Below are 12448 nucleotides of genomic sequence, written 5' to 3'. Positions count from 1 at the left end.
TCATTAACACGATTAAGGCAAATTCCTTTAACCTTCACGACAGATTGACCGTCCGTAGTTCTGTAACCGTAACTCTTGGGCCCATTTGAAACAAACTCTGCAATTGTAGCGTCCCCTAGTTCGTTAACCCAACATCCTAAATTGTTACCCGTGGGGGGTTTAAAATCGTTTTCCCCCGCCACAAATAAAACGCTGTCCGTATCTGTGTATAATGCTCTTTTACCCAATTTATGCAAGGTCTCGAATAAGGTTAATCTTCCGTAACACGAAACGAAACAAGCCACATACGGATTTCCTTTGAAATATGTTGGTGCAAAATCATCTTTGTTTTTGTACGATAATAAGCACATTTCTTCATTAATTGGTCTTAAATCTACCAATTCCTTTGTGTCATCAGATAAGATACGCACAAGTTCTGTGCACTCGTTAACAATTAGTGTTTGGTTTTGTTTGTATTCATACCAAAACGACCCCAAAGACTGTTGAGACAAGTCTTTGAAATAGCTCTCAGCGCGGGGTTATGAACTACTTCATCCATCTCGACACTAATACCTTCAGATTCATAAATCGATTCAATATATTTTTGTTTTTGCTCGTCAGTTTTAACTGAAGACGGATAGCCGGAATTAGCTTGTTTTATCTTCAAAAAATTGTTAACATAACCGCCAAATAGTCCATCGTTAACATGTTTTTCATACTGAAATGTCTCGTCGAAATGATGTACTTCGTATATTTTTATAATTTTATAACCCATTTCTACGGCTTTGTAAATTTCAGGCGAGGGCCAAATACCCGAAATAATTCGTTCCTTGTCAGAATGTTGACACGCTTCATTATTTGATTCAAGGGCACATGACTTACACAGGGGGAAAAACAATTTTCCATTAAACCTATATGGTAAAACTGGGATATATAGGTCAGTCGGGGGCAAGAGTTCACACGATATTATACCAAAATAGGCATTTTTTTCATAGTTAAAGTTACTATTTAAAATTTTGGGATGTCCTTTTGGGTAGATTCCGTATTTATTGACAGCGGGATAGAGTGACATGAGGTCGTAATAATAAATTTTTTCGTTTTTTGCTTCATCCGGTTTATGATATAATTTGAAGACTTCTGTCCTTCCACCGTATAAAGCCGACCTGGCTAATATTGGCGGAGGTACCTCTACAGTCTCGCAAAAGGTACTACAAGCGGCATTTGTCTTTAACAACTTTTCAAACTCGCATTCCCACATTATTATATACTTTGCATTGGGGTGTAACTTTTTTATAAATTCTATTCTATCCAGACCCTTTTCGTAACAGTTTTTATTTGTATCATTTACTAAACTGTTCCATTCACTACCTTTTAAACATTTCGGACAACCGTGATACGCGCAACCATTGAACTCTAGGATAATTTCAGGATCCTTTGAGTAACCGTCAACTAAATAAGGTCCAATTCTTTTTTCTCCTTCAGGAGATAGGGCTGTCTGTATTTCTACCTTCATTTCTTTACTAACCCAAGCCAACCACTTTATAGCTTTACTACTTTGGTTGTATGACCCGCGATAACCCGGACTAGGTACCACACCCAATGTATTTTTTTCTAAATATTTGTGTAAAAACACGTTAGTACAGGCCCCCGATATTGTAATAGCTCCGCAATTAAGAGGATCTAGACCCGATGCCTTTTTGTAAAGTTCTCTAAATTTTGTAATTCCTTTTTGTAAAACTACCACATCTTGTACAGCGTATTCCTCTAATTCGGTCATTATTTTGTACGTGGATTTTTTACCTTTTTCACTGTACCATAAATCAAAGGCCTGTCGGTCCTTTTCATTCATAAATTCAGGTTGAAATACGGCTTTTTCAGGTAACGGACCTTCATAGTTTAAAGTGTCCTCTTTTAAGAAAATATAAGGAAAAAACTGTTTTTTGTAACTACCCAATTGAAAGGTTTCTGTAAAAGCTCTCAGAGGAAGGGCCACGAAGGAATAACTACAAATAAACCTAAAATTTTGACTTTTAATAAAGAGAGCTAGAATTTTAGAGCCGTCGAATATGACGTCTGGTTTTACATGGTTATTAATTAACCAATTTAATATAAAATACGAATCAAAACCTTTAAAGTTGTGGGCCACTATAGTCAAATTTTCAAATTTAGGTTTACTTATTTTTATTCGTTTATTGTTCCTTGTATAAGATGTCTCATCTTCTGTTTGGGTCAGATATTTCATAAACTTATCAACACAATCAAAACCTCTAAAAATTTGATAATCGTATTCGGTATCATTAATTTGCATGGCCGAAACTAATAGAACTGGGGTATGTTTATAGTTCATATCAATAGTTTCACAGTCAAAATAACAAAATCTAGTTTCTTTAAAAGTATCATCAAGAGGTTGAACGTAACACATTTTGGGAGGGTGCTCAATTTTACATCTAGAACAAGTTGTAAGACATTTATGTTTGTCATCGCGAATTTCTTTGCAACATTTTAAGCACCGTTTAATTTTTAAACAAGTGCCATTTTCTATGTGAAATTGGAAACATTCAGGTCCTTTAAAGTATCTATTACAGTTTTGGCAGCGAGATATTTCAATCTGAGGGTCTTCGTGAAAGGTCTCAGAGTAACAACGCCAACATTTGGTTTTTTGATTAAAACATTTGTGTTTTTTTGCGTTCTTTGAATTAGTAAACGTTGTTAAACACGTATTGCAATACGACATGGCCCCAAACATACTGGCTAAACTTTTAATAACGTGCATGTGTTGATCTATTTGTAATAGAAAAATTTTTTTCTCCGAAAACATTTCACCTTGATAAACCTTTTTGAAATTATCATTAGCACTGAAAATAACTATTTGATACTCGGGTTGCAATACTTTTTGAAACATTGCAATTTGGGCTAAACTAACGGGACCAATAGGCACATTAGCCTTGGCATGAAGCTTTAACGCTTCTTCTTTTTGCAAAGGTCTATGACCTATTTGTATACGTCTATAACGATTAAAATCAAAAGTCAAAGTACTAAGCTTTTGTTTCTTTAAATATGTTAAATCAGCAACCATCGTCCCGCAAACGATTGCTCTTGATACGCATAGTTCGTCATCGTTTATTATGGGTAAAAATGTCCTTCCTTTCTGAATATATTTGTCGAGAGCTATCATCGATCTATTTTTAACAGATCGACGACCTGATATTGGTACATTAACGTTTAAAAATATAGCATCGAGCCTGACATCACCCTCGAGAAAAAAATTTCTTCGGCTTTGACTTACTTGACTAATGGCAGTCATTAATCTTTCCGCCGTTAACTCATTTAGGGCCATAAAATTTAAATTTATAGCATTTTCCAGTAAGTCAGACCTAACACAAAATCTAACGCTATTGTAACCTGAAGAAGATTCTAAAATTGTCTCTATAATGGATTGAAAGATTTTTTTCAATTGTTCATATACTTCTGTCAATTTGAGCATATGAAGGTCTTTAAAAATAATTTTATATTCAGAGGCTAAACAGTTGAACTTTCGAGAGACAGTTTGGTTAACTTTTGATAATTCGTAAAACCTTTTAGGATTGAAATAGGAAAGATCCAAAGGCTCTTCTTCGGATGATGACATGTTTTCTATTTGATCTTAGGCGCGACTCGAAATAAAACTCTTGACGTAGACCTAGGAAACAAACTAAAATATCTAAAATAATATACACTACAAGTTCTAAAATAAAAAAAAGTATTAATTTTTCTAAAAATACGTTTTAAAAATACGTTTTAAAAATTCTTTATTGCGTACATTTTCAAATTTCTTATACAGTTACAGGTATTTTCTTTAAAACTTTGTCTATAAGACTGACAACCTCTGGTATTTCATCAAACTTTAAATTTAATTTTTTTTCGCGCATTTCCCCCCTATATTTTGTTAATAAATAGCCCGTATCTTTAAAATTTTCCAGTTCCAACATTCCCGGGAAACATAGGGTCTGTTTTATGCTACCGCATGGTTTGCTTAAATTTTTTTTAACTTCTTCTATCTCGTCTATCGAAATACATATTCCATATATAAGGGGTTTTTTAAAAGCGTATCTTCTAATATCTACATATAATTTATTGTTTAATTTAACTAATTTTACACCGATATTGTCGCTCTCGTTAAATTTAATTTCGATAGTTTCCCACGTTTGATTTACCGTCTAAAGACAATAATGATACATTTGGACATGCAGTTTTTAAAAACGTGGAAAAAAAAATCTTACCATGTCTAAAGGCATCGTGAGAATTTAGTTTATGGTCGAGAGATATTGCCTCAAGTGATTGTATGCCGCGACTTGCTGGGTTATATACTAGATCTAAACCGGTCTACGTATCACGTTAAAATAAGTACATTTTGAACTAACATAGATGTAAAAAAATCTTGTTTCCGTTTTACAAAAACAGCTGCTAGTTATAACGGAGGAAAATATATTATAACCTTAACGTCATACGTATATTTCGAATTACCTTTGACGTCAACCTTGTTTTCGCTTTATTAAAACACCTGTTAATTATAACGAAGCAAAATATAACACGGTATAGGCGCTATATTATTCACCTTCAGGTATAACGAATCCTTGGGTCCTAGCTAGATTAAGTTATTTTATGGAACGAAGTCTATAACCAACAACTATAGTATTTTATAAAACGAATAAAATACACTAAAAACACAATAAACCATTTAAATTGCAATAAAATATACTAAAAGTACAATAAAACTATAATGAAACACTCTAAAACACAATAAAACACTCTAAAACTACAATAAAACACTCTAAAAGTACACTATACCATAATAAAATACATTAAGGTACAATAAAACTACAATAAAACACAGTAAAACACAATAAACCATTTAAATTGCAATAAAATATACTAAAAGTACAATAAAACTATAATGAAACACTCTAAAACACAATAAAACACTCTAAAACTACAATAAAACACTCTAAAAGTACACTATACCATAATAAAACTACAATAAAACACAGTAAAACACAATAGAATACACTAAAATTACAATAAAACACTCTAAAAGTACAATAAAACACTCTAAAACACAATAAAACACTCTAAAACTACAATAAAACACTTCAAAAGTACACTATACCATAATAAAATACACTAAAAGTACAATAAAACTACAATAAAATACACTAAAAGTACAATAAAACTACAATAAAACACAGTAAAACACAATAGAATACACTAAAATTACAATAAAACACTCTAAAAGTACACTATACCATAATAAAATACATTAAGGTACAATAAAACTACAATAAAATACAGTAAAACACAATAAAACACTCTAAACCTACACTATACCACTATAAAACACACTAAAAGCACAATAAAACATTTAAATTGCTATAAAACTGCAATAAAACAGTCTAAAATTCACTTAAATTAAAACAAAACACACTAAACTACAGTAAAACATGGTTACACTAGACCGCCAAGAAGAAAAACATTGAATTTTTTGAAAGTTATTTATTTGCCTTAGTTTTCCCAGGTTTGTACGAACCATGAATTAAACCTCGTTCAGATAGACAGTTGTTTAAATGGTAAAAAGATAAGGTTTGAAAATAGGCTTATATTAAAGAAAGTCTGCGAAATACTTATTCGCGAAATAATTATTCGCGTCATTGGATCTCATGTGATAATGAACTTCATGAAACATTAAACTGTTAGTGTTATCACACAAACACTCGGCTAACCTGCAAATCTGCATGGCCTTGAATATATAATGCGTAGCTATGTCGTTTTCATCACTATAATTTTTCCTTATGGTTTTGTTAGTTTTATATACCATAAACATACACATATGAAGAGCTAAGTTAAGAACTCTTAAGTATTGGTTTGGACAATGAAATTCGTATCCTCCATAATAAAATGTACGAAATTTACATCCCTCCTCATTGCGAGGATGGCAACTACCTAACTGACAAATATTTGAGGTTCCATACATTTTGTTCGGTGTCAGGTGTACGTTAAATTCGTGGATACTATCCCCAGTGATTTCTTTCAATTTGAATTGATGAACCTTGTTATTTATGATACATGGAAACTGTCTAACAAACATGTTAATTAATGACCCTGGGGGTAATTGCACTGTAGAAGTTAGTAATCTGTACATTGCCAAGTGTTTCAATCCAAAATTTATATTAGGACCATTAACGTATTGCCATATATAACCTTCACCATCGGCTATATTATAGACTTCATTCGGTGTGGGGTTTATTTGTAAATACCCCGTTTCGGGATCTGTAGTCCTTTCGGATTTTCCGTAATCTTTATCCCATCCGATAGCACCAAATTTTTCAATTCGTCTTAAGTTGTTTCGTCTAACGACGGCTTCTAAAGTAATGGGTGAATTCATTCTACAATCCTCACTACAGCAGATAGGCTAGGAAGGGGTGTCCGATGTGTTGTCAGTTTCGGAGAACGCTTTTGATTCGTCCCTGATGGTGTAAAAATTAACCAAATACTCTAACTGTTTGTTATAAGAGAGTAAAATATATTTCCAATTATCTTTGACGTCAACCTTGTCTTTGCTTTATAAAAACAACTGTTTGTTATAAGATATAAAAATATATTTCCAATTATCTTTGACGTCAACCTTGTTTTCGCTTTATAAAAGCAACTGTTATAAGAGATAAAAATACATATCCTTTACAAAAGTAACCTTGGTTCGCTTGTTAAGGACTCTCGCTAAGGGGATTCGAACTCGTGAACAACGAGTTTAAAGGCAGATACGTTAACGAGCGAACCAATGTTACTTGAGGGTGTATTCGGTTGATGACTATAGTACCGTGGATTTATTAATATAATATGATTCTTTCCCCCCCGTGACGAAAAGTATATCTACTGAATAACCAATGTAGTTTTTGCTAACGCAATAGTCGAAAAAATCGTTTAGTTCTAGTTCTTGATAATATGTCTACTGATAAAATGAAACCTTATCCGACTGGATGTTATCAATGCGGCGGAAGCCTTATTGAGTTTCCAGATCACGCCGGACAAACGTTTTATTGCGATGGAGATCTCGATTGTCCTTTAAGACATCACACTGTTTTTGTAACAAAAAATAATCACATACACCCGATAGAAGAAAAATTTCAACCTTTGAGTCCGGATAGAGTGTGTTTAGTATGCGGTACGTATTCGTCGGCGAAGGACGCTCGTAACGCCGAATGTTCCGAAGAAGGCACAACTTGTCGGTTTACGGCTAAATCCGTTATAAAAGCGAGAGGCACCACGACCGTACACTGTAAAATTTGTTTTTTTTGGCATTTAAAAAACACCAAATGCGATACGAAAAACCGTTGCTTCAAATGCGACAAACTTTACCTGATGAGAGAAAATCATCTTTGTGTAAAAAATTAAAAATAATAATAAAATGTTGCTTAGTTTTTCACATATAATAACTGTACATTCCCAATAGCAATCCAATATTATAACGATATTTTTCGTTTGAATCAACTAACCATTCCACGAACATCTGTCACGACAAAACGGAAACAGTAGGTGTACCATTTTTGAAACGCTTTTCACCCAATACCAGTTCAATATAAACCAACTAGTTTTTTCTACCTTTGGCTGCATAGTGATAATTTATCTTTGCGTATGAATTTACGATTGTAGGTTTGTTGTTTGTACATTTTTTTATTTAAATGAGAAAGTATACAGATCATATACAAATAACATTGAGATTACTTGAATATCAAGTATTGATTAACTTAGTTTTGAAGCTGTTGTTTGTACATTTTATATTTAAATCAACATTTATACAGATGAGATTACTTGAATATCAAGTATAGATTAACTTAGTTTTGAAGGTGTCTATTTTCTCAGGCATACTCCAGGAACATTTCGTGGAGGTTATAGTTGGGCATCATATCAACGTCTAAGACTTATACAAATTCTGTGGGGGGAATTTCTTCTCGCCATCTTACGTAATAAGTTGTTGGGGTACGGCCCTTTATGGCTATAGTTTTCACCCGCAACTCTGACTGACTGTAGTTTATCTATCAAAGATTTACAAGGGTCTCTGCGACTTTCTTCAGCCGTTAATGGATCTAAGCGGTTAGGTTTAGACACGTTAGGACGAGTCCTGGAATTTGGTGTTGACCTGTAAACGGGGTAGCCTCGGCCTCCACCTTGGCTTTAGTACCATTCTAATAGAAAATTAGACGTGAATTGCTTTGTCTTCAATCTCGTTGTTAATTGCTTTAAACTTGAAGACTCTATTTTCAATCACTTGGCACAGCTAAATAGTTTGTTCTTTATGTTAAAATCAATTAAAAATAATTTACTTTCTACACCCTGAATATCTAAATAGTGGAATGTGTGCTCTATCCATTTTTAAATAAACAAACTATGAATTCAATTTCAATAGGGAATAACAAAGTAGGTTCTAGTACCTTGATTGGAACGTTGGTAATAAATATAAACATACGACAGGAGGAAAATGCCTGAAAAACTAGTTATTTCAAAAGGTATGACAATCTAACAGCTCAAATTAAAGTCGAGTCCTTTCAGATTTCGATGCCGATTTAGCTGGAAAAAACAAATCCCTTAAACATTTATATGTTGGAAGAAATTTTGCTACTATTAAACCATTGCAAGTACGACATCTTTACCAAAATAGTCTGGTTTAGTATAGGTAATTGCTTTCAAACCACTACTAACCTATCGGTGATTTATTTTGAATCAGTGATAACTTCGTTATAACTTGGAGGTAGGTTAGGTTTAGACACGTTAGGACGAGTCCTGGCATTTGGTGTTGACCTGTAAACGGGGTAGCCTCGGCCTCCACCTTGGCTTTAGTACCATTCTAATAGAAAATTAGACGTGAATTGCTTTGAATATGCCAGATTTAAAAGGAGAGTATTTTCACACGCTTACTTTTCTGTGATTGTATTTTGAAACTAAGTACTGGTATTTGATTCCGTTTGGGCTGACAAATCTTTGTTCCTTTTGTAAGTATAACTCTACATTCAGAGACTAATTACGCTTTCTACTATTGCGTCTAAGATGAATTTCTTATATATTAATTACGCTTTTACGTGTACCTTTTAATTACCATCCAGCAGAGACCTATCATTAACCCTTGGCAATGTATTAAAGCTATCCATTCTCGTCTCTTATCAATGACGTCACAGCTACAATTGTAGAAGATTTAAGCCTTGGTAATGTACGTTTAAAGCTTCCATTCGTCTCTTATCAATGACGTCACAACTACAATTGTAGAAGATTTAAGCCTTGGCAATGTACGTTTAAAGTTTTTATCGTCTCTTATCAATGACGTCACAGTTGTAGAAGAGACTGACTTTTAATTACCATTAAAAACAATACCATAATCAAAATAAACTCCTTGAAATTTTGAGTCAAACTAAATATTACAATGGATTGCGCAACTTTCAGCCTATCATTAACCCTTGGCCATGTACGTTTAATAAATTCTCGTCTCTTATCAATGACGTCACAAATACAGTTGTAGAAGGGAGGAGTTTCCCAATAGGCGGCGCACGGTGTTTTCCCGCCAATGACGTCACAAATACAGTTGTAGATTTTCCCGCCAATGACGTCACAGAGACAGTTGTAGACAGGACTGCCAGATTCCCGCGCAATGTTTTCCCGCGAGGGGGCGCGCGAGTTTTCCCGCGAGGGGGCGCAGCCGCCAGGGGGCGCGCGGGAGCCCGCGAGTTTTCCCGCGAGGGGGCGCGCGCGAGTTTTCCAGGGGGCGCGCGCGAGTTTCCCAAGGGGGCGTGGCGAGAGGGTGACCTTGAAATTCTACACCTACACTCTACACCTACATTCTACACCTACGGAGGTACGAAGTGCGGCTTTACACTACTACTGTTAAATAGTAGGACTACGAGTTGAGCATGTTTCAGTGTCATATTTCGTCCGTTGGTTTAGGGGTATGATACTCGCTTCGGGTGTGAGTAGTCCCGGGTTCAAATCCCGGACGGACCCGAGTTTTGCAGAAGTAATTTGGTGACTATTTAAATGCAACGAGTTAAATTGTAGGCCTACGAGTGTAGCATGTTTCAGTGTTATACATGGTCCGTTGGTCTAGGGGTATGATACTCGCTTCGGGTGTGAGTGGTCCCGGGTTCAAATCACGGACGGACCCGAGTTTTGCAGAAGTAATTTAGTGACTATTTAAATGCAACTAACTACAGGGTAGGCCTATGAGTTGAGCATGTTTTATTTCATACATGGTCCGTTGGTCTAGGGAAATGATACTCGCTTTGGGTGCGAGTGGTCCCGGGTTCAAATCCCGGACGGACCCGAGTTTTTGCAGAAGTAATTTGGTGACTATTCAAATGCAACGAGTTAAATTGTAGGACTACAGGTTGAGCATGTTTCAGTGTCATATTTCTTCCGTTGGTCTAGGGGTATGATACTCGCTTAGGGTGCGAGGGGTCCCGGGTTCAAATCCCAGACGGACACGAGATTTTGCAGAAGTAATTTGGTGACTATTTAAATGCAACTAGTTATATTGTAGACCTACGAGTGTAGCATGTTTCAGTGTCATACATGGTCCGTTGGTCTAGGGGTATGATACTCGCTTCGGGTGTGAGTGGTCCCGGGTTCAAATCCTGGACGGACCCGAGGTTTGCAGAAGTATTTTGGTGACTATTTAAATGCAACTAGTTAAATTGTAGGACTACGAGTTGAGAATGTCTCGCTGTCATACATGATCCGTTGGTTTTGGGGTATGTTACTCGCTTCGGGTGTGAGTGGTCCCGGGTTCAAATCCCGGACGGACCCGAGTTTTGCAGAAGTAATTTGGTGACTATTTAAATGCAACGAGTTATATTGTAGGCCTACGAGTGTAGCATGTTTCAGTGTTATACATGGTCCGTTGGTCTAGGGGTATGATACTCGCTTCGGGTGTGAGTGGTCCCGGGTTCAAATCCCGGACGGACCCGAGTTTTGCAGAAGTAATTTGGTGGCTATTTAAATGTAACTAGTTAAATAGTAGGACTACGAGTTGAGCATGTTTCAGTGTTATATTGCATCCGTTGGTCTAGGGGTAAGATACTCGCTTAGGGTGCGAGGGGTCCCGGGTTCAAATCCCAGACGGACACGAGTTTTTGCAGAAGTAATTTGGTGACTATTTAAATGCAACTAGTTATATTGTAGACCTACGAGTGTAGCATGTTTCAGTGTCATACATGGTCCGTTGGTCTAGGGGTATGATACTCGCTTCGGGTGTGAGTGGTCCCGGGTTCAAATCACGGACGGACCCGAGTTTTGCAGAAGTAATTTAGTGACTATTTAAATGCAACTAACTACAGGGTAGGCCTATGAGTTGAGCATGTTTTATTTCATACATGGTCCGTTGTTCTAGGGAAATGATACTCGCTTTGGGTGCGAGTGGTCCCGGGTTCAAATCCCGGACGGACCCGAGTTTTTGCAGAAGTAATTTGGTGACTATTTAAATGCAACGAGTTAAATTGTAGGCCTACGAGTTGAGCATGTCTCGCTGTCATACATGATCCGTTGGTTTTGGGGTATGTTACTCGCTTCGGGTGTGAGTGGTCCCGGGTTCAAATCCCGGACGGACCCGAGTTTTGCAGAAGTAATTTGGTGACTATTTAAATGCAACGAGTTAAATTGTAGGCCTACGAGTGTAGCATGTTTCAGTGTCATGCATGGTCCGTTGGTCTAGGGGTATGATACTCGCTTAGGGTGCGAGGGGTCCCGGGTTCAAATCCCGGACGGACCCGAGTTTTGCAGAAGTAATTTGGTGACTATTTAAATGCAACGAGTTAAATTGTAGGCCTACGAGTTGAGCATGTTTCAGTGCCATATTTCGTCCGTTGGTCTAGGGGTATGGAACTCGCTTAGGGTGCGAGGGGTCCCGGGTTCAAATCCCAGACGGACACGAGTTTTTGCAGAAGTAATTTGGTGACTATTCAAATGCAACGAGTTAAATTGTAGGACTACAGGTTGAGCATGTTTCAGTGTCATATTTCTTCCGTTGGTCTAGGGGTATGATACTCGCTTAGGGTGCGACGGGTCCCGGGTTCAAATCCCAGACGGACACGAGTTTTTGCAGAAGTAATTTGGTGACTATTTAAATGCAACGAGTTAAATTGTAGGCCTACGAGTGTAGCATGTTTCAGTGTCATGCATGGTCCGTTGGTCTAGCGGTATGATACTCGCTTAGGGTGCGAGGGGTCCCAGGTTCAAATCCCGGACGGACCCGAGTTTTGCAGAAGTAATTTGGTGACTATTTAAATGCAACGAGTTATATTGTAGGCCTACGAGTGTAGCTTGTTTCAGTGTCATACATGGTCCGTTGGTCTAGGGGTATGATACTCGCTTCGGGTGTGAGTGGTCCCGGGTTCAAATCCCGGACGGACCCGAGTTTTGCAGAAGTAATTTGGTGACGATTTAAATGCAACTAGTT

At 36.7% G+C, this 12448-nt stretch overlaps 1 protein-coding gene, 1 long non-coding RNA gene and 7 other non-coding genes across 10 annotated transcripts; 8 read left to right on the top strand and 1 right to left on the bottom strand.

The window, feature by feature from the left end:
* The first annotated feature begins 6630 nt into the window (after window positions 1-6630).
* On the top strand, window positions 6631-8683 carry LOC149644183 (uncharacterized). Its single transcript, XM_089850430.1, has 3 exons — window positions 6631-7392; window positions 7463-7541; window positions 8560-8683. Exons 1-2 carry the CDS (start codon window positions 6955-6957, stop codon window positions 7493-7495), a joined length of 471 nt encoding a protein of 156 aa, XP_089706556.1. The 5' UTR covers window positions 6631-6954; the 3' UTR covers window positions 7496-7541; window positions 8560-8683.
* On the bottom strand, window positions 7664-9210 carry LOC149644182 (uncharacterized). 2 transcript variants are annotated; one of them, XR_016371999.1, is made up of 3 exons: window positions 9104-9210; window positions 8926-9049; window positions 7664-8854 (listed from the first exon to the last, which is right to left on the bottom strand). It is a non-coding gene; the product is annotated as an uncharacterized LOC149644182 (long non-coding RNA). The 2 variants fall into 2 exon arrangements; XR_016371998.1 differs by having other exon boundaries at window positions 8926-9113.
* Window positions 9211-10087: 877 nt separating this feature from the next.
* TRNAP-CGG (transfer RNA proline (anticodon CGG)) lies at window positions 10088-10159 on the top strand. The gene has a single exon. It is a non-coding gene; the product is annotated as a tRNA-Pro (tRNA).
* A 409-nt stretch (window positions 10160-10568) lies between these two features.
* Window positions 10569-10640, top strand: TRNAP-CGG (transfer RNA proline (anticodon CGG)). The gene has a single exon. It is a non-coding gene; the product is annotated as a tRNA-Pro (tRNA).
* Window positions 10641-10888: 248 nt separating this feature from the next.
* Window positions 10889-10960, top strand: TRNAP-CGG (transfer RNA proline (anticodon CGG)). Its single transcript has one exon. It is a non-coding gene; the product is annotated as a tRNA-Pro (tRNA).
* Window positions 10961-11209: 249 nt separating this feature from the next.
* On the top strand, window positions 11210-11281 carry TRNAP-CGG (transfer RNA proline (anticodon CGG)). Its single transcript has one exon. It is a non-coding gene; the product is annotated as a tRNA-Pro (tRNA).
* Window positions 11282-11689: 408 nt separating this feature from the next.
* TRNAP-AGG (transfer RNA proline (anticodon AGG)) lies at window positions 11690-11761 on the top strand. Its single transcript has one exon. It is a non-coding gene; the product is annotated as a tRNA-Pro (tRNA).
* A 410-nt stretch (window positions 11762-12171) lies between these two features.
* Window positions 12172-12243, top strand: TRNAP-AGG (transfer RNA proline (anticodon AGG)). Its single transcript has one exon. It is a non-coding gene; the product is annotated as a tRNA-Pro (tRNA).
* An 88-nt stretch (window positions 12244-12331) lies between these two features.
* On the top strand, window positions 12332-12403 carry TRNAP-CGG (transfer RNA proline (anticodon CGG)). Its single transcript has one exon. It is a non-coding gene; the product is annotated as a tRNA-Pro (tRNA).
* Window positions 12404-12448: the final 45 nt, after the last annotated feature.

The sequence above is a fragment of the Phalangium opilio genome, unplaced genomic scaffold (genome assembly GCF_054372755.1).
Source record: "Phalangium opilio isolate 3A_F unplaced genomic scaffold, DU_Popi_V2 ptg000090l_1, whole genome shotgun sequence".
Lineage (NCBI taxonomy): Eukaryota > Metazoa > Arthropoda > Arachnida > Opiliones > Phalangiidae > Phalangium > Phalangium opilio.
The sequence above is the reverse complement of the archived record's forward strand: the minus strand, read 5'-3'. Positions and strand labels throughout refer to the sequence as shown.